This window comes from Falco biarmicus, chromosome 11 (genome assembly GCF_023638135.1).
Source record: "Falco biarmicus isolate bFalBia1 chromosome 11, bFalBia1.pri, whole genome shotgun sequence".
In the NCBI taxonomy this organism is placed as follows: Eukaryota; Metazoa; Chordata; class Aves; order Falconiformes; family Falconidae; genus Falco; species Falco biarmicus.
Window position 1 is genome coordinate 31317965 of NC_079298.1, and position 20179 is coordinate 31338143.

Here is a 20179-nt window from a genome sequence, read left to right on the forward strand (position 1 = left end):
GGCAGCGCCGGATAAACCCCATTTTGTGTTGCCTGCCAAAGAACAGAAACCACTCCTGTTTTGTATTTCAAAGTCCTCATTTATTTCTGACATTGAATTTGGACCCACAGCTGAGCAACAAAGACAGAGAATAGTAACAGGAGAAACCTGAAGTGGAAAAAATCTGGGATCCCTGCCCCTACCGCGTCCTGTTCCACCGCCATCCCCCAAGCCTTCTAACCCATGCTTGCACGTCCCGTGTTTCCAGCCCTCTCAGACTCTGCCGTTTCTCTGTAGCCGTGCCAGACCCAGGGCATTGTGTTGGCCATGAGGCAAACCCTTGTCCTGGCCAGCCAGCTACTCTGGAACTGCCTGGCCAGCCTTGGCACCTCATTAGCCAGCGACAGGTCACACGTAATTTGCACGTGATGAAGATGACGATACCGTGGCCTTCCTTTCACCAGAAGGGTGAGCCACAGAAGCAAAAGCCCCCTGTGTTATTCCCACCCTCCGGAGGTCATGGCCTGGCATGTGCTGCCGTTGTGGTGGGAAGCCTTGCTACGTGCCAAGAGGTAGAGCTGGATGCCGGGAGCCGCGGTGCCCGTGAGCTGGCTCTGTGCCCTTTGAGGGGATGGCATCGCAGGGCCGTCTGGCAGAGCAGTGCGGGCAGCAGCCTGCAGATCGCGCCGAGGCATTAACTTCTCGTGGCTCCCAGCAGGATGAGACCTAGCTGAGCAGATGTTCTAGTGGGAAAGGACGGGATTTACTGAGTTAGACAAGATTTTTGTTCCAGTTACAATATTTTCAGGGAGGAGTAAGGGCTGGATGGGAAGCAGTAGGAGCTACGGACTGTCGGCCAGTGGGATCCAGAGAGCTTTGCTGCTGCTGTCATCTTCCCTCCTGCCTGCCCTTAATGTGAGAGGACATTTAAAAGCTGCAATCACTATTTGGAGAATGGAAGGAGACTCTCAAAGTGATGCAGCTAGACTAAGTCTCAGGATAATGGAAATACAATGTCTTTCTGGGCCAGAGGTGGGGTAGATGGTGCGTAATGTTTGCTCAAAAGGCTGTGTAAAATGCAGGCTGGGGCAAGGTGTTTGGTTACAAGGACCATCACCACGTTTGGCGTTTGTCTGGCTCCTTTTCTTTGCGTAGTTTCAGCAGAGGTGCCAAGGCATGAGCAGGTCCGAAGTGTACATTAGCCTTTTGCCCGATAACGTAGATGCTTGAGGCTCGTGCGCCTCTATGCTGAAACCTACTTTTTCTGTGCATGAATGGGGGAGGTTAAGTCCAGATCCTTCCGTGAGCAGCAGGATGATTTCTAAATAGCAGTGGTGATAAAACAAAACCCCACCACTCGCATTTCTGAGCAGTCATACCCTACATCGCAAAGGCATGGCAAACGTCACCTGCCATTGCCTCCAACAGCATCCACAGGGCTGCGGGGATGGGTGCTGGCCGGGTCCCTCTTCCCTGCCATGAATGGGAAGCACTCAGCTGAGCGGTCCTGCACCGGTTGCTATAGAAGTGCCTGTGAATGATGATGTCCTTTTAGTAATTTTTCACCTAATTTGATTTATGGAGGAAGAAGGAACTTTCCCACATTCATTTTTGCAGAAGGCAGAGTCACTGGCTGTCATTAGCAGCTGCAGAGCTGGTCAACCCAGGTTTGGGTCTTGCACCCTTGTCTTCCAAAAGGCAAAGAGGGGGGGACCCCAACCACCTGAGCATCATTCTCCCATGGGAGGTCACGGGCCCTGCCGAGGAGGAGACAGGACCCGGTGGTCTCTGCTGTTGCTGTTGAAAGCAAAAGCCGTCCTAAAGCCAACCTTCCTCTGGCTGCCCGGGTAGGGCTTTGCAAGCTGAAGGTGACCCAAACTGCAGTTCTTTAGGGATGTCGTTCTTTCCGTAGGCGAAATCTTGCCATTTTTACGGGTCCAAGTTAAAATCGCTCCTAAGAAAGCTTGTGAAGAGTAGAAGAGGTGGGGGCTTCGGCTGCAGAAGGATCAGCCTGTGCCTGTTTGCGTGGGTGAGCGGTTTTGGGAGCAGCTTTGCCTCCCCCAGAAGTGATCTAAACTCACGTCCTGAACTTCTTCAGCATGTGCGAAGGCCGAAGCAGGTGGCAGACGGTGTCCTAGCTTAAACAGAACGGCTAACGGCTAGCGGCTACGAACACGGTACGAGGGGAACAGGACGATCCGCATCTTCCCTTCTTTGCTTTCCCATGGCTGAGGAGCGCTGCCGGTCCCAGCTCAGCAGCGGGATTTGCCAGGGCAGCGGCTGGTGGGTGGTCACGCATCGCCCGTGTGCCGGAGGCGCGGGCATCGCCTCGGGTGGCCGCGTGGGGACCCCAAAGGCCTCCCTCTGGGCTCGGGAAGCTGGGGGTAATTAAATTAGGTTGTACTGTACATAGCCCTCGTTAGACAAGTCCCTTCAGGAGATAGAGTAGAATAATAATGACACTTACGATGGGTTCGGAGGTGGCCGGTTTAACGTCGCCCTTTGAGGTCTCTCTCATCTTCTCGCCCGTACAGCTTAGCCGTGCCGGGCAGTTCAGCAGGAGGACCGTGCTGGTCTCAGGCTGGGCTTATGGGGTCCTCTCTGCAGGAGCCCCCCCCCCCAAAAAAAAAGACAAGTGAAAAGCCCTGTCCCTTGAGCATGCGCCGGCTGGGGACACCCTGTGCTAGTGGCAATGGTGACTACACCTCCGTGCTGATAGCCCGCGGGTTCGGGAAGCTCTCGCGGAGGAGGCCGTGGCGGCTCACCGGGTAGCTTTGCAGGGTGGCCATGTTGATGGGCGGCCCCATCTCCTTGTAGCACGCGGGGGCGTAGGTGACCCTCTCGCCCCCGTTGCGCACCATGTCAGGAGTCTGGATGTAAAAGGGGGAGCCGTAGGGGGAGCAGGTCGGGCAGTAGTTGTGAGCCCCGTGGTGGTTGAGCTCGCTGAGGGGGGGCGCGGGGCTGCCCTGGCCGTCCACCATGCGGGAGCTGCAGGCGTTGCACATGCCGAGGTGCGAGTGTGTGGGAAGGTCGGGCTCTTCCTCTTCCTCCTCCTCCTCCTCCTCTTCCTCAGCGGAGTCATCTTTCTTGCAGCAGTAGTACTGCAGGGAAGGGACGGGGCTGTGTGAGGGGAAGCGGAGCAGCTGGCGGGCAGATTTGCCTTCACAGCCAGCCCTGCCCCCTCCCCGCTCCCCTCGTCCCCCTGCCAGAGAAGCCCTCCGCCAGCTCCTGGCTGCTCTGCTCCATCAGAACCCAGGTCCTGCAAAGCACCAGAAGCCAGACAAAGCCTGGATCCCAGCGTGCTGCTGGGGAACCCACCTTCCCCTTGCAAACCTCGCTGGGAGTGGAGAGGAGGTTTTCCCGTGCCAGTTAGAGACTCCTCCGAGTAACCGCTGTGCTTTTCATCACACAGGCACTGCTGCATGGCACAGACTTCACATTAACTTTTAAAAAGCAGGAGGTTGTAGCTAGCTGTTGTTGAAAGCCTCCTCGTTTAATTTACAGGGCGGGGGTGGTGGGGGTGGTGGTGGTGGTGGAATAAAACATAAAAATCTCCATCTGGTATCGCAAAGCCAGCCAAGCCTACACCTCAATTACCAAGCACTGCAGAGACTCAGAAGCCTTAGGGGAACACCCCTGGGCCCGGAGGAGGAAAGGACATAACTGCAGCACCTTGGGGGAAAGGGGGTTTCAACTCCCTGCCCACCACAGACAGACAAGAACTCCCCTTCGAGACCCCTCCTGCAGCAGGAGCCTGAGGAGCTGCCACGCTGCTGGGGTCCGTGGCCAGACAGGGGACAGACAGCTGCGGCGCTCACCTGTAGCCTACAGTAGCAGAGCACGGCAATGATGCACAGTAGGATCACCGTCGCTAGGATTCCCCCGGTGATAACAACAGTTCCCGCTGTCATCCGACCGATTCTCCATCAAACTCTGAAAGGCAGGGCCACACACGTCACCCCAGGACGTCAAAAGCACCTGGCGTGGCTTCGTCATCGTATCACAGGCAAGATGTTCATGAAGCATCTCAAAATACTGCATCCCTGTTCCTCCCTCCCCAGTTGGAAAACTAGCACCCAGCATCATTCTCCTCCTCTTAGTGCAAGGACACCTGTGACGCAGCATCACGTCCCCTCGCCGCCATCGTTGTCTCTGGCTTGGGGTCTTTGGGAACCACCCTGCAGTGTCCCCCTCAGCCCTCCCCCCTGCTGAGCAAAAAGGGCCGACTTCCACCATCCCAGCGGAAAATACAGCCTCTGCTTCAAAACGCAGAAGCAAACCTGGGTTCCCACCAGGAAAAGCCAAAGGGGAGCCTTTGAACTCCACAACTCTGGCAGTCTGAGCCCCAAACATGCACCCTGCTGGGCGCCTGCTGGGCACCGACGCATCTAACGTCAGCTTGGCACAAGCCGAGCATCCCCCACCGCTCCCCCGCTGCCATGGGACTGGGGGGCTACTTACGTTCAGTGACGGAGGCGTTGGACCTGGAAGAAGCGGAGGGAGAGGTCAGCTGTGGCCCGACAGCACCCCTTGCACCCACCCGCGTTTCCCTGCTTCCCGAGAATCTGCCTCCATTCGGGACCGGCGGGAAGCCCTGCTTCGTGTCCTGTGGGGATGGGGCTCAGCGTGTGCCTGCGCCCCTGGCAGCCTGCACAGTGCAAAAAGCATTTTAGGTCCTGCAGATGCTGACGCTGATGTGATGATGATGGCAATTAGTATTATTGTTATAATTACGATTATTTTCTTTAATTTGGAGCAGGGAAGGGAGAAGTTTTCCAAGCTCAGAGGAACACTCTGCTGGCCAAGGCTGTGCTACCAACAGCAGCTCGTGAATCACGCAGCTTCACAGGGCGAAGGCCTGGCTTAGTCAGCACTTGGACTTTTCCTCTTTAAGATTAATTATGGGGGAGGCGGATGCATCATCGCGCAAGCAGCCAGTGTTTGAGGTGCCGCTGGGAAAGGAGCTCTGGCCCTCCATCCCTTCTGGGGCAGGCAAGCCCTAGGGACCCCCCCAGGCACCCCCGCCACCCCCAGGCACCTACCCAGAAAAGGACAGGCAGGGTGTCAAGGTCACGCTGGCCCTGGGGTGGCCAGGCAGGACAGGCAGCACTGCATGGCCACAGGGAGATGCCGGCGGCCCTGAGAGGGAAGACAAGGAGAAAAATCCATCACTGTCAGCTTGTCTCCCCTGCCCAAGGGGGCCACCCAGTGTCCCCATCCCTGCCGATGACACCTCTGTCCCTACAGCGGGGGTAAATAAATCACTTTTTTAGGGAGACTGGCAGGAAAGGTGGGTGCTGCAAAGGTGGGTAAAGCCAGACCGCCAGGAAAGGATGATCCCACGCCTGAAACCTGCAATTTCAGCAAAAGCAAGAGACCTGCACCCAAGAAGTGGGGGCACCCATCACCCTCACCCTCCAGCAATGCCTGGCACAACCACATTTCATTACTGGCCCCCGCGTCCCTCTGTGCCTCGTCCAGAGCAAGGCTAATTGATAGGGCCGAAGTGCCAGCCGGTTGCAGCCGAGGAGATCTAATTACCTGCTTGCCACGTGGCCCTAATTGACAGAGAGAGGTGGCAGCTTCCAGACGAGACCTGCCCAACTCTGCCCCGGCCCCTCGCTGCCGGCAGGCACCGTGGGGGTTCCCCCCCAAACCCACCCCCCCCTCCTCACTCCGCTGCGGTGATCTGCAGGACCCTGCCTGCTGAAAATTGATTTTCAGCTCTTGGAAAGTTCCTGTACGAAGCCAAAAGGCAGGCACGCATTGGATTTCTTCCTCGAGCCTCCCTCGCCCACGAAACAAAGGGGAAAAAAAAAAACCCTGCCTGAGAAATCAATAGGACCATAACCCAGCTAATATCTCCATCCATCAGGGGACCCGACACAAAGCTAATAACAGAGACCGACACGCTCGGCTCCTGTGCCCGCCACCCAACTGCACTGAAACACTGCCAGGAGCGAGGGGCGCTGGGGGTGGGGTGGGGGGGCACACGAGGCAGCCTTTGGTGGGGTTCTCACGCCCCCAGCTGCCACCCTTAATGGGGAGAGGCTGACCGTGGGTGGCTGGAGAAAGCAAATGTTGATCTTCCCCGACCCCCCGAGAGGGACGTGCCGTGAGCTGGGCAGTGATGGATGATGCAGGCGGCCGTTCGCATCCAGAAAACTTCATTTCATGGGAGCCGTGATTTGATTTAGAGCTCGGAGAGCAGCATCCAATTAGCCAGAGGTTTGGAGCGAGCAGGCGGCCTCAGAAAACGACCCTGGGCAGGGAGGGACCGGCCCTGGGGACCCTTTGGTCACCTCCAAGAGCCACGTGTCTGGCTGGTGCTGCCTGGTGGGCGGCTGCGCTTGCACGTGCCCCATCTCCGGTATTCCCATCCCTGGGGCTGCTGGGACCAGTCTTTCACCGGCTCTGCTCAGGAGCCGCGCTCTTCCTTATTAAAACAGTGAATGTTAAAATGAAAAAAAAAAAAAAAAAAAAAATAAAATTAAAACAAACCAGAAGTGAAGCGCTGCCTTTCCCTACCTCTTTGGAGGTGATGCTTTCAGAGAGAAGGAACTTTCTACCTTTCCCCCTCCCTGAATCCTGCTCACCAGCAGCCTAGCAGCTCATTTGTGCCTATAAAACAGCCCTCTCTAACCCACAGCTCCCTTCTGTAGGCACACAGGAGGGAATGGAACACCTCCCTGGGAAGGACCAAGAGCCCCAGACTCAGGACTAATTGTGGACTTGGCAACTAGAAGGTAAACGTGCCCAGAAATGGGCAGGACAACTGCAACAGCCTTTTACAGCCCTCGCACGGGCCGTGCAATGGCCCCAGCAGCCACACCGCTGCTGCTGGGGGTCTGTCCGCATCCATTTTCCAGCTGCCCTCCCCAAGCACATCCAAACCTGCCGGGAAATGGGCATTTTGGGCTCCCCTGGCTCAGCTCCCCCAGGCTCGGGCACCGCACGGTCCCACCACCCCATCCCGCACTGTGAGCCTTGCCCCGCGGCTCCTGCAGCGGGACGGGGTGGATGCAGGGGCATCGTGGGGGGGACGCACAAGCTGAACTCCCCGGGGCACAGCCCCGTGTCTCCTTCTAGCTTAAAAAGGGAGTTGAGAGATGTTTAAATATTTAGATACCCCACGCTGAGCAGATGCCTCGGTGCTCACCTGCTCCTGGGCGGCTCGGGAGAGGGGGCTACAGCCCAAGGGTGGGCGTGGGGACACTCTGGCACATAAACTGTTGCTGAATAAAATCAGGATTTATAAGAGTGGGGCTGTATTGCCCTCCCTGCCCCTCCCTGGCTTTCGGGAAGCGATCCGAGATGCTAGGCAGCGGTGTCACGCTGTCCCCAATGGAGGGAGGGTCCCCAGCTGTATCGAACTCCTCCGGGCAGGCGTGCAAAACTGCTTGCTGCAGAGATACATTTTCTTTAATTGATGTTGCCTCCCAGCGCAAAGTTACGGCCTGAAAAGTGACTCTGGGAACGGGTGGCATCTCAGGCTTCTATATTTATTCTCCTCCAATGACGTCCATAGCAGATTTGCACGGTTTGCAAGTCGGCGGTGAGGATTTTGCCAGCTGCCAGCACTCTCAGCCCAGCTGAGAAACTCCCGTCCTTCCTCACCCTGCACGTCCCACCAGCCCCCAGCTCAGCCCCACCATCCGACCAGGGCCAGGCACCAACACCAGAGCTGGGGAGCGGGTTCTAGGCTGGGCACAGCACGGCTCTTTGCCGTCAGCATCACGCCGAACCTCGCTGGTGAGTCCTGCCCCAGCCAGGGCTCTGCTCTCCTGGTTTTGCTCTGCAGCTCACGGGCTAATTCAATGAAATGTCTGCCTGGTAAATTAGCCCAGCCGCTGCCTCACCAGAATCATCTCCCAGGGCCTAATTGGAAAAAAACAGCATCAGGGGCTGCCTTTGCAAAACAGATTACAGCAGCAAACAACAGGGCAGCTCCCGGGCGGCTGTGGCCTGCCCGGCACGGGCTCAGCCCAGCAGGATTTGGGTGGATTAACCCACAGTCACAAACCTCAGCGAGGGACGAGGACATGAGCAGCACAACTCCCCCAGCCATGGGGCAGGATGGGTGCATAGGGAGGCTGAGGCCTTGCAAACTCCTTGCATGTCAGATGCTCTGCACTGCAAGGCGTAAGGGGACCGGCCAAGCTGTGGAGGAGGAGAAACAAGGAGAGCCCCCCGGCTCCGAAATGTGCCAAGCCCAGCTGAACTTTCACCCAAAGAACGATGGCAACACGGGATGTAAGAGGATGTGGAGGGCTGCACCCAGCCCTCGCCCGCGGGCTTCTTGCCCAGCTCCCAAACCACTGAGGCACCTGGAAGCCTTTAAACTCTTAATTAACGAATCCATGGGGGTCAGCAGGGGGCAGAACCCGTGCCCACCCTAGGCTCTGTAAACATTATTTTTTGGAGTTACAAATTGTTGCTTTCATTTGCCCTCAAACATAAGCTTGCTTAAGCCCCATCATTTCAGGGAGGGGGGTGGGGGCAGGATGGGGCCAGCCCTGATTTTTGATAAGCTAATAATAGGATATTAATATGTTAATACATAGATTGAGGAAAAAGCATCTTTAAGGCATAAAAATTGACCTTGACACCGGGTGACTGGAGCAAGCCCGTTCCCCCCCCGCAGCAATCCCACCGCTGGGAGTGGTGCTGAGCTCCGAGGCTGGCTCTGCCTGGTTACATTTGAGACTGGACCAGCCCAGGGACAGGAACCCCAGCAGCTGTTGGGAAAACGCTGGTTTCAGCCTGCTGCAGCGAACACCACACAAGGCTCTTACCAGCAGAAAGGGCGTTTTGTGTGACCCGTTTCCTACTCGAGGCTTTTTCATGCCACGATCCCTTTGGTGCCTTGAGACACCCGGGGTTTGGCGAGGGAGTTTTGCAGGGGAAAGCGCCGCCAGCACCCTGCTCCTGGCCACTGCAAGGACAGCCAGGTCGCAGAGGTGACACCATCCCCCAGCTGAGGCTCTGGCAATTTGCAGTCAGTCATCAAAACCGAAAACCCCGTGCCCTGCCGCAAGCCTGCCCTTGCTTTCCCTCCACCACCCGCACCAGCTCGCTGGGGCTCCCTGCCTCGCTCCTGCCCAGCTGAGAGATGGGAAGGAAGAAATACCAACAAGGTTTGGAAACCAGCTCTTGCAAAAGCTTTGTGGAAAAGGCAAGATGTTAATTGCAGTTAACAAAAAATCAAACCGCTTCAAGGGTGGAAGCTGCCAGCCAGACCCCAGCTCCTGGGCAGGCTCGAAGGGCACCGCTAACACTGTGCTCCCGACCTACCGAGCCCAGGACATCACCTCTCCCGGCCGTCAGAGTCTGCCAAAAACCAGCTTCTTGCCAACCTAGCTTCGCTCCCTCCCATGCCGGGCCTCATCCTGCCCTGCATGAGCCCAGGAGACCTTCCCTGCCAGCAGCAGTTGCCTTTACAGCCGCATAGGACCAGGCATCCCCCTCCGACCTCTGGCCGTGGCAGCGCCGGGTGTGTGAAGCCCTGGCACATCCTGGGACCCACAGCACATCCACATCCCTGTCCCAGCGAGACTTCCCGGCACTTCACAGACTTTGGGAGGAAGGGCAGCCTTGCAGCTTGGGACATCTCGCGTACAGATTACACCAGTATCTCGTTACTTGGGCACTTCATCTGCTCTTTATCTCCTTAAGCGACTATTCAGATCCTGTCTCGCCTGCCTGCGTGGATTAACTGGAGCCACGCGGAGGCACGGAGGGACACAGAAGGGACCGTCACCCCATCCTGTCCCTGCCAAGCACACACATCAAGGCGATATTGCAAAGCCCACGGCACGGCCAGGGCTACACCTGGATCTAGGCAAGTCCTTCTATAATTTACACCCCCTTGCCACCCCTCCTCATCACAGGAGGGCTTAAAACACAGGGCAGGAACATGAAAATGACACCTCCCTCCTCATCCTCCCACGTGTCTCCTACCCCCTGCATTTGCTCAGCTGGCTCCCCGACCAGCCCAGCTGGGAGCCACGGCACCCACCACGGGGAAGGCATCGGACACGGGCAGCCCACGGTGGAATGCAGGAGGGAAACGTCCCTGGTCTGACCCACATGGCTCATCGCCTGCCACTGCGCCCAGGGTCCCTCCCGAGGCTGCTCCTGCCAAAAGCCGCAGCCAAGCCCCAGGTATACGTGCCAGGGAGCTGCTCCGCTCCGGTCCCAAAATAACCAGGGACAAAACTGGCGGCATCAAGCCAAGTTGCACAGAGAAGGGCTTTTGAGATTATCCTGCACGTCAGATCCCCGCGGGCTCTCCAGAGCCAGCCAGGACCTGGCCAGCATCCCTGCTGCGGGCACCATCCCTCCCAGCACCCAAATAGCCCCTCTGACGAGCAGCTGCAGCAGCAGCCGCCGCGCCGGGAGCGCAGCGAGGCTGTGGAGAGCCAGAATGCTGGGTGTGCCCTGGGCGACACCGACCCTCGCCAAAAAGCCAGACCGTTTTGTGACACACACGTGCTCGGGACCAAGCCTATGGCCACAGCCAGCGGAGAGCCAGAGCCCAGGCGGGATCCTGCTGTACCACGGATCCCTGGGGGACACGGCCCCAGACAGCAAGGACTTGGGTCTGATTTGCACCCAAATCCCTCTGCCACTGCAGCGCCTGGGTGTTTACAGCGTACAGCACAGGACAGGGATCCTTGTGAGCATGGAAAGGAGCAGGAAAGGTTGTTTGCTTCCAGCCCAGTGTCACCCTTGGTGTCTGCATAAGCTCATCGCACCAGCGCAGGTACACCACAGCTGGTTGAACCCTGTGCTAAAAGCACCACCACGGCACAAGTATTTCCCCTGCATCCACCAGCGGCTCCCAGCAGTGGCCCAGGGAAAGGCAAAGCAAAATGCGGCAGCAGGGACCTCTTCAAAAGTGCTCAGCCTCCAGCCATTCCACACCAAGGCCTCAGGGCAGGGGAAGGTCCAGGGGATGGATCAGGATCCTGCAGATCCCGCAGCCTGGAGACCCTCCCCGGCAGCATGATGGAGCCAGCCTCCCTTCAAGGATCTCCTGCTCTTCATTCTCCAGCACCCTCGTTGCTCCAGGATGAAACCTTTACCTCCTCGGCACCCATTTATTTTCACACCAGCAGGCTCTTCCCATCAGGGCAAGGAAATGATGACCTCGGCCGGATCCTTCCGTCCTCCAGGGGCTGCAAACACACCCTGTGGAGATACAATCTTCCCAGTTTGATTTTCTTGCTGCTCCATCACAGGAAGGTGCGTGCTTCTGCTCTCAGTGGGGCTAATCCCACCGGGGGACTTGGTGACATCAAATGCATCTTCGTCCCGGGTGCATATTGAAAGAGGAGGATCAATCCCAGCGGAAGCATTGTGCAACACAGTTCAGAGCATCCCCGACAAGATCCAACCGAGCACGGCAGTGAGTTTCTCACTACAGATTTTTTTTCATTTAGCCAGCTTCTCACTGGCTTTCTTTGAAACAACCCCCAGGCCAGCTTCTCCTACAAGGCACCACTTTGTTATCTACATCCTTGCCCTGGACATTGGCGCCATCTCACCCTTTCCACCTCAGTTCCATCACGCCCGTGAAGATTCTCTGCCCGGTTTCCCAATTCCCACCCGGAACTGTACTTGCTGCCCTGTCCCAGTTCCTCCCAGCCTGATGTATGAAACACGACTTGTGCAAAACCTTTCCCTGCAGCAGCCAGCTCTGCTCCCAAAAGCAAAGTGCAGAGGAAAAGCTCTGGCTGAGGTAGAGCCTCTGTAATCCCATCAGCTTCAGCCCCCCCAGCATGGGACGCTTGGGCAATGCCACCCAAATTGTGCCAGGGTGGCTCTGTCATGCCTCAGCGTCACCCAATATATTTTATTTTAGTAAAGCAAATAAAAAATAAATTCTCCTGCTCAACCCCTGGTTGTAACTCGTGCCCTCCCGCAGCCTGGATAACGCGATGGGGCCGGTGGCTGAAACAGTGACTGTGTGTTTGAGGGATGCTGCTCCCTGGGGACACACAGGGGACGTCCCCCTGTGTCCTGCCGGCATCTGCCCTTCCGCCCGCTAGCGTGCCAGCAAGGCAGCCACTGTGGAGGGATTAAATTAGCAAAGACATCGTTAGGGGTAACTGGACCATCTACCAGTTAGGTGGAATGAAGGAAGATAAACCTTGCCTCTGCCCACGAGTTGAGGAGCCACCAGCATTCCTCTTGGCTCCTATTTACAGCCAGGAAAACCCTATGGATGTCTGGCAGTGATGCACCATACTTTCCCTTCCATGTTGTGGTGCTCGCCTCACGTCCATCTCCCTCCAGCCACAGGGCCAGCTGAGATCTCCCCCAGCTGCCCATCAGATCCAGATCTGGGTTAAAAACGACACGGCCAACAGCTGTCGGCATCTTTAACAACCCAGGAGCCAAGAACCGGGGCTAGTTACATCTCTGCCCACTTCCAGCCGGGCTGGTGCCCTCCAGCATCAGGGAGCAGACCACCCTCAGACCACCCCTTCTCCAAAAAAACCCCAAACCAACCAAAAAACCCAACCCTCGGGCTGGCTGTAATTTAACCCCACTCCCACCTGGTGTTGGTGGTTGGGAAATGTCCTTTTTTCAGTGGGAAAGGGAGATGGAGGGTGTGGTGGCCCAGCCCTGGGGAGGAGGGCACGGGGAAGCGCAGCCTCTTGCTCTGCATGATGCAAGACCTGCTGCTCCGACTGTCAGCATCCCCCCAGCATGTTCGCTTGGAGTAGAAACAGAGATTTATTTTAATGACTCATTAAAGCCTAATTGCATTCAGGCAGCAATACAGAGAGAGGAGCCTCCCACGTGCGGCAGTACTACAGGCAGGAGGGCTCTCAAAGCCTCCCCGAAAGCACAAGGCAGACAGACTGTCTCTTTTCGGTGGGGCCAGACAGCAGAGCCAGGTGCTGGCTCTGGAGCGGCATGGCTTTGTGGTCGGGATCCAAAAAACAACCCGGAAAAGTCTCTGTTCTTGTCTTCATTTGCCTCTGTCTGCCCAATGCGACGGCTGCCACCAGCTGCTCATCCCTGAGCTCCAGGGAGGAGATGTGACCTATCCCTGAGCCTGATGCCCATCTGCAGGGCCTCAGGCCGGCAGCTATTTTGGGGGCAGGGGGCAATCTCCCAGCCTTAAGGACATGTGTTTTTAACTCCCCTGTGCTTTTAAAGACCCCACAGTGGGATCATCGCAGGTTGCCCCAGCAGAGAGCGGGACATGGCACAGGGAAGGGACAAGCTGCTCCTGCTGCAGGGCCAGCCAGGGTGGGGGAGAACTACAAACCAGCCAGCTTGGAGGCAAACCAGCTAAAATCCCACCACCTGCCCTGCAGGTAAACCCCTGCTCCTGCCACCACCCACTAGGAGCTCCGGGCTCTGCCTCTTCTGCTTTTTGGGGTGCCCCAGCTGGTTCTGCCCACGTACCCCCTCCTTGCCGCTGGGATGCAGACCCAGTGACAGCCGCGTCACCCACGGGGACGGAAGCTTACAGCTGCCCTGACCCCCAGGGATCCCCATCCCTGGGGCGCACGCTGGAGAGCCCATCCCACCCTTCTCACCCCCCCAGCCAGAGCAGCTCAGTGGCTATCGGCCTGCAGCCTTCTCCCCCCGGAAAGCTGCCCCACACTGCGGGGGGGAAGCCATGGGCCCCCTTTCCCACTCCGCGATTCGGATACCCGCGGTACCTGCAAGGATCCTGACCCCATGTTGTGGCAGAACAGCCTGCCTGGGGACAGCCACCCCGTGGGACAGGCGTGGGTCCCCACCGCAGCTCTGCTTTCCAAGCCAACGGCAAATCATCCCTGCGGGACGGCCCGTCCGGCAGGATCCCGGACCGCAGCCCACGGGCTGTGCAGATCCAGGGAAAGCTGGAGCTGCACATCGCTCCCAACCCAGGGACACAGCGCCTGACCCCTACCCTGCCACCTGGGGTAAATCCAAGCGGAGTCACTCCAGCATCAGGTCCAGGAGCGACTTTTCCATAAAGCCACGGGAAAATCTCACTCATGGTTGCTTTATGGGACCACTCACACTCCTTTCGCCCACTGCATCCCAGCCGGGGCGAGGAGGCGCAGCGCAGCCAGGCACGGATGGGTCAGCTCTGCAGACCTGAACTCTTCACTGGATTTCAGAGCAGCTGTTTCATCCCTGGCTGGTTTATCACACGGTGGGGACACAGACTCTGCCGTTGTTCGAGATGCTCCACCTCACCCAGCCTGTGCTGCCCGACCAGGCAGGAGCGGGGCCGGTTGGGATGGTCACGCACACACCATTGCATGCGCCCAGCGAGAAGGAAAACCCGCTGTGAAATCTCTTAATGTCTCCTGCAAATGAAGTGTGAAACTCGCTTTCAAGAAAACAAGGGTAACGGAGCCTCAATAAATATTTCATCCTGGTGGGAAAGCAGCGATGGGGAAGGTCAGGCAGGCAGAGATGCCAGGAGGGATGGGGGGCGGCAGGGACGGGGGCTGGAGGGGAAGAAGGGGGAGGAAACCGAGGCAGGGAACACCGGGAACACCACGGCCTGACCTTATTTCTGTTCACAACTTGCCCTAGGGGCTACTGGATTTGAGGCATGACCACAAAGCGGCCCCCAGAAAGGGGAGCAGCTCTTGTTTCCCATTCTTGCCTGTGGTTAAGGTGGGTGATCCTGCTCCAGCCGGGAGCTGAGCTCCTCCGAACGCCCCATCCCAACGCTTCCCGGCAGACAGGCAGCTGCCTGCATCTCCCGTCAGTCCGTGCACCCGAATGCTCCCACGTAAAATGGCTGGAGGATGCTCGGCGCTTCTCCGGAGAGGAAGGTTTGACAAGTGGAATATCCCGTGTGCCTGATTCCCACCCTGTTAAGGGTCTTCCCAGCTGGAGCAGAGTGGAGCCGGGCTACCTCGCCTAAGCAGGGCTCTGGAGCCGGCTGTCCTCAGGCCTGCAGCTGGGCTGAAATCCAGTTCTTTGGAAAGAGATGGGAGAAGATCTCACATCCCAGCGCAGACAGTGCTGGAATGGGATCAGACTCACTGATCTGATGTCCAGCATAACAGGGAGAATGCCAGCCTGCTGCTGCTTTCCCCTCTTGGCTTTTCAACAGGTGAAAAAACCCTTCCTAGGAAAATCCTTTTATCCCCAACCCTGGCAAAGCCCAAGTTAGAGCCCGTTGCATCCCATGGGGACAACACCGAATGCCAACCAGCAGCCCCAGTACACCCAGTACCCCACAAACAGCATCACGGGGAAACTCGACGAGGGGGTAGGCAAGGAAAGGCACAAACCCCTAAAGGGCCGGTAATACAAACCGTGGTCGGGGTGGAATATTCCACCACACCTCAGAAAATTTCTCTGCTGGAGAGACAATCGATAGCACACAACCGAAATCCAGCTGAAAACACTAGATGTTTCCACATGCCCTTTTGGAGGGAATAAAATCCTCCAGGATAACCTTAGGAGCCAACAAAAGCCAGGCAAACCACTCGAGCACAGGTCTCCTTTAATTACCGCAGCATGGCCAGAGATAAAACAGAGATCCTTCGGAAGAAACAAAAGGATTTGATTTCCTCCACTCCAGCAAAGGCAGCCACCATTCCCGCGGGGAGGTTTGCTGGCCAGGTTGGGGCTTTCTCGGGCCACCAGCGAGGGACCAGAGGCAGCGCCGCGGGCGCGGGACTCGCCGAACTTGGCCGCGGGCTTTGGTGACAGCAAACTCAGCGCGACCCACCCGCCGGCCACCAGAGTTACCGGTGACTTGAGAGCCCAGCTCAGCGCGGAGCTGGACCACGTAACCCAGGGACCCGCCGTCAGGGCCCCGCAGGGACCCCCAGCCCCGGGGCTTCGGCCGGGCGAGGCTGCGGCGCGGGGCTCGGCGCAGCCCCGGGATGTGAGCGCATCCCACCGGGCACCCCGGCCCGCAGCCCCCACCGCCCGGGACCCTTCCCTCCGCGGCCCCCAAGTCAGGCGGGCGCCTATCTCTTCCCCGACCCCCTGCAGAGCCGCGGTGCCGGGGGGGGCGGGGGGCGCCCCGGCCCTACCTGGGTGCCCGGGCCGGGCGGCAGCGGGCAGCGGCGGAGCCGGGTCCGGCGGCAGCGGCTGGCGGGCGGGGGGCGCGGGGGGGGCCGGGGGCGGTACCGGTGGCCACGACGGCGGCGAGCATACAGAGCGGGAGAGGGACCGCCACCGGAGCGGGGAGCCGAGGCGGGTCCGGCCGGCCGGGGGGGAGGCGAGCGGGGGAGGAGTTTGCCCGGGGCCGGGGCTGCCGCCCCCAGCACCGCCCCCGGCCCGCACCGCCCCCGGCTCGCACCGAACCCGGCTCGCACCGAACCCGACCCCCGGCCCCCAGCCCCCGCCCCCAGCCCGCACCGCCCCCGGCCCCCGCCGCTCGCTGCAGGGGGGCGCAGACGCGTCTTTGCTCCCGAAACTCCCCCGCCGAGCAGCCAGGCTGGGGGCGCCGGGCCACGGCCCCCCCCGACTCCCCAGAAGCCTGCCCCACGGTGGGGAGCACAGGGGGGCAGCCCCCCAGCGTACACCGGGGGGGGGGGGAGGGCACACATCGGCAGCATTCCCTGCGCAACCCCAAACTCCCGGGTACTCCCAGGGCACCCCCAAAGCGAAGTCCTGCAGCACCCCAGGCACTATCAAACCTGCAGCATCCCCAAATCCAGCCGTGCAGCCCCCCCCCAAGCCCCCCAGCCCCATCGGTGTCCCCGCCTCAGCCCCATGCTGGGGTCCGGAGGCTGTGGCTCCTGCTGGATCCATCCCACCGTGTCCCAGGTAATGACAGCTCCTGGCCGCCAGCACAGGCAGGGGTCTGGCACTGCGAACAGCCAGGGGCAAACCCCATCACACCGCTGCCAGAGGGCTGAGCTGGGGCCAGGGGGGAGATGCCAAGCCGACCCGCTATTTTTCAGACAAGTTTGCCCCCCTCCCCACAACTGCTTGTAAAACAGAGCCACCTTTGTACCTATGTCGGCTTCATCGCTGCCTGGCCCCAAGCACACGCTGACACCAGGGAGGCACAAACACAAGCACACAGAAAGGTGCTGCCCCCAGTAAGTGTTTCCAGCTGCTGGGAAGCTTTGAAGCTCCAAACCAAGAATTTAAGCTGGAGAAGGTACAGCTTGCAGCTGGCATCACCTTCCCAAACAAGAGAGCTGCTCTCGTCTGCGAGCTACGATAAAGATAATTGAATCTCATGCCTTGCACCACCAGCTGACTGCTGTGAGCTTGAGGGTTACTGTGCAAGGAGAATGTGTGTTCACCTATTTTTGCCTGATTTTGGTCTCTACAGGGCACAAGAGCCGCTGCAAGGCAGCGCAGCTGGGCAGGATTAATGCAAGACCTCTGCTACAGTGACTCAGTTGAAGCCTCCTGTGCCTCAGTTTCTCCATTTCTAAGCAAGGGACACCACCGACACTTTTCCTCCCTGTAAAGCAAGCTACTAAGCTGGGGAGAAAACACCCTCCACCTTCTCCTCCATCACCCTTGCCATCAGCCAGGGCATCCCGTTGGGCACGGATTGCTCTCCCCAGTGTTCCAGCCCAGCCCTTGCAGCTGCTTGCTGCCGGTGCCAGGAGCCCGACCCGCTTTCTCCCCAGGATCCGGTGGCAGAGCTGAGCCAGGAGGAAATAAACACTCGTTTGGATGCTAACAGCTTTGTGCCTTTTGCAAAAGGGCGGGACGAATTATGAAATGCAAAGGCGAGATAAGTGGCTCCTGTCACAGCACTTACCCTCTGTGCCGCAGGATCCGAGCGCCTGCCGGCTGCGCGGCGCACATGTACGGCCGCTTGCAGCCTGGGCCGGCGGGGGAAGCCTCCCTATTCCCCTGCCGATACAGAAATCCGCATTACCGACTCCAGCACATCAGAGGGCTGGTAAACATGGAGAAGCACTGAGCAAGAAAAGCGAGCACGCGGAGTATTTCTGTGGCGGCTAGTAGAGATGCGTTTTTCCTTAGGTGGGCTCCAGAGCTGCTGAAGGGATGTGAATTAGAGACATCCAGGTGAGGACGGAGGAGGAGGAGGCCAGGAGAAGTGAGAAGGTCATTTCTTGGGCTGCTCTGGGCAGGATGCGAGGAGGTGATGACAGCCCAGGATGCAGGGATTGCTGCTTCTCCCCTTGGAAAGCACTGCCAGGGCCACAGGAGGCATTATTATGGCTAATTCAGGAACTGGCATTTCACCGTTTCCATGAATGGATGTGGAAAAGAGTTTCTGTGGGATTAAGGAGTCACTTGGTAACGCTGGGCTGAGGTTGCCCAGATCCAGACTGCGCTCCCCCATCACCCCCGTGGCTCTGGCCCAAAGCAGGCAAGTGCTGCGGAAAATCCGAACAAAACAAACGTGAAGCAGCATCGCTCCGGCGAGCAGGGTTATCAGCTCATGTGATTTTGCTGCCCGTCTCATTTTTTGCCCCGAAGCCATGTTTCCTATCGTCATTGCATTAGTTTTTAAAGCAGTGCATGGGTGACCAAACAGAACACAAAAGGTGGGATTCCCGCCTTCGTGGTGGCTGGGAAAAACTCAGAAATGGGAGCGCCAGATGCTCCGCAGCAGGGAAGAAAATTAAACCCAAAGTTGTTCTTTTCAGTCAATGTGGTTTTAAATAAAATTCAGGGTTTGAGAAGCCCAGCTGGCACATTTGGAATGCTTGGGGTTAGCACTGCTGACACATTGAGGAGCAGTTTGATCCAAAACACTTTTCCAAGTTCTTGTTTCAGTTTCTTTTGGGGCAAGGGGGACACAAAGCCCCTGCAAAGCACCCCTGCCTCACTGGCACCTCGGTGTCTGCTCTCCCTGGGGCATCACATGCAGCTCAGCCTGCTCACGCCCTGGCTGCACACCCACCCTGGCCATTCGGGATCATAAACCTGCCAGCTTCTCACCCTCCGCTGCCCCCAGACACTGCGGTACCCATGCGTACAACTGACTTGAAAGCTTTTAAGTATTGCAGCTAAACTCCTATCAGCCTGGGAAGCTCGTGTGGGTTTTAGGAGATTCCTTCTTCCCAGCACTGAAAAGGATTTTACTGACTAGTTTTAAAACAAACCCATAAAATTCTTTTATCCCCTTCTGGTTTTCCTCTCTTGCAAAAAATCTAAGCCCGCAGACTTTGCCACTGCACACTGATACTCCGCTCTCTTAGCTGTTAGGGTGAACGTTCAGCTAAATAATGCAGTGAATCCTCGTTCAGGTCCTGCAGCAATATCTGCACATGCAAACCCTGCCAGCCTTCCACGTGCGCGCACACACAGACACAGCCATGCTGCAGAGATGTGGACAGTGCATGAAGCCTGGTGCTGACGGCTGCCCTTGTGTTATTAAACCTTACACCCCTGCACTTTGGCACATCAATAATTTCCTTCCTGTTCAGGCAATCGTTTCCATCCGCCCAAAACGCTGATGCCGGAGGATGCTCAGAGGCTGAACCCACGGCTGCTGGCATGGGGATTTATTTTGCTGTATGCTGGATCTTGCTTTTATTTTCATTTTTAGCAGAGCCTGAGGCGACTGTATCAATCAGGAAAAGCCTGACAGTGCAGAATGCCATCCTCGCCAGCATCCAGCCTGCTCCTCATGGGTTTGAAGCTATCTAGTTGCCTTGTGCACTCAAGAACAGGCTTCCTGGGCTGTAAACGGGGGCATTAGCGCATGGAAAAGACCTTGGGAGTTAGCCAGAGCAACCTTCAGCCCTCCTGAGTTTCTGGTTGCAGGGGTAGAAGCATGCACGGAGCTGGTTACAGCATCTCAGAGTGACGCTGTGATGCCTTCATTGCACTTTCTTCCCCCAAAACGTGGCCCTGGGAACAGATCACCGCAGCCTCCCAAGCCTGCCCGCTCCCTGGGGAGGGCTCTGGGGAGCACAGGGTTAATGTGCAGCTTTCCCCTCCGCAGCACACTCCCGACAGATGTGGATTAGTCATTATACACCTCGGTAGGTTCGATTTTGCCTGCACAAGCACTGGAAAACGAGCCCATCCCCACAAGGAACACTCAGCAGGAGCTGCCCAGTAGCCCTGACCTCTCCCCATTACCAAAGGGATGCAGCCAGGGATGCGCCCATCCTGCAACCCATGCATCAGTGTCACAGGAGGTCTCTGCACAGCTGTGCACCCCCAAATCTGATATGTTTAGGGGACTGCACGGACCCCCCTCATCTCAGCAAGCTGGAGGAGAGACCTGCTGCGGTGCCTGCGCGCCCATTTAACAGGGTGA

General features: G+C 57.9%; 1 protein-coding gene across 2 annotated transcripts; it reads right to left on the minus strand.

Annotated features, from left to right (window-relative positions):
• Window positions 1-19: 19 nt before the first annotated feature.
• FAM163A (family with sequence similarity 163 member A) lies at window positions 20-16172 on the minus strand. Of its 2 annotated transcripts, none has more exons than XM_056355175.1 (5): window positions 15999-16172; window positions 5022-5118; window positions 4441-4463; window positions 3798-3912; window positions 20-3080 (listed from the first exon to the last, which is right to left on the minus strand). In XM_056355175.1, exons 4-5 carry the CDS (start codon window positions 3888-3890, stop codon window positions 2679-2681), a joined length of 495 nt encoding a protein of 164 aa, XP_056211150.1. In that variant the 5' UTR covers window positions 3891-3912; window positions 4441-4463; window positions 5022-5118; window positions 15999-16172; the 3' UTR covers window positions 20-2678. The 2 variants fall into 2 exon arrangements, with proteins under 2 accessions (XP_056211150.1, XP_056211149.1); XM_056355174.1 differs by having other exon boundaries at window positions 4441-4627.
• Between the last annotated feature and the right edge of the window lie 4007 nt (window positions 16173-20179).

What these genes read in the sequence shown, in the direction of transcription:
- FAM163A (XM_056355175.1), bottom strand. Translation starts at nt 3,890, where the DNA reads ATGACAGCGGGAACTGTTGTTATCACCGGGGGAATCCTAGCGACGGTG. An exon ending in TCTGCTACTGTAGGCTACAG is followed by an intron (nt 3,081 to 3,797) that starts GTGAGCGCCGCA and finishes CCTTCCCTGCAG; the next exon opens with TACTACTGCTGCAAGAAAGA.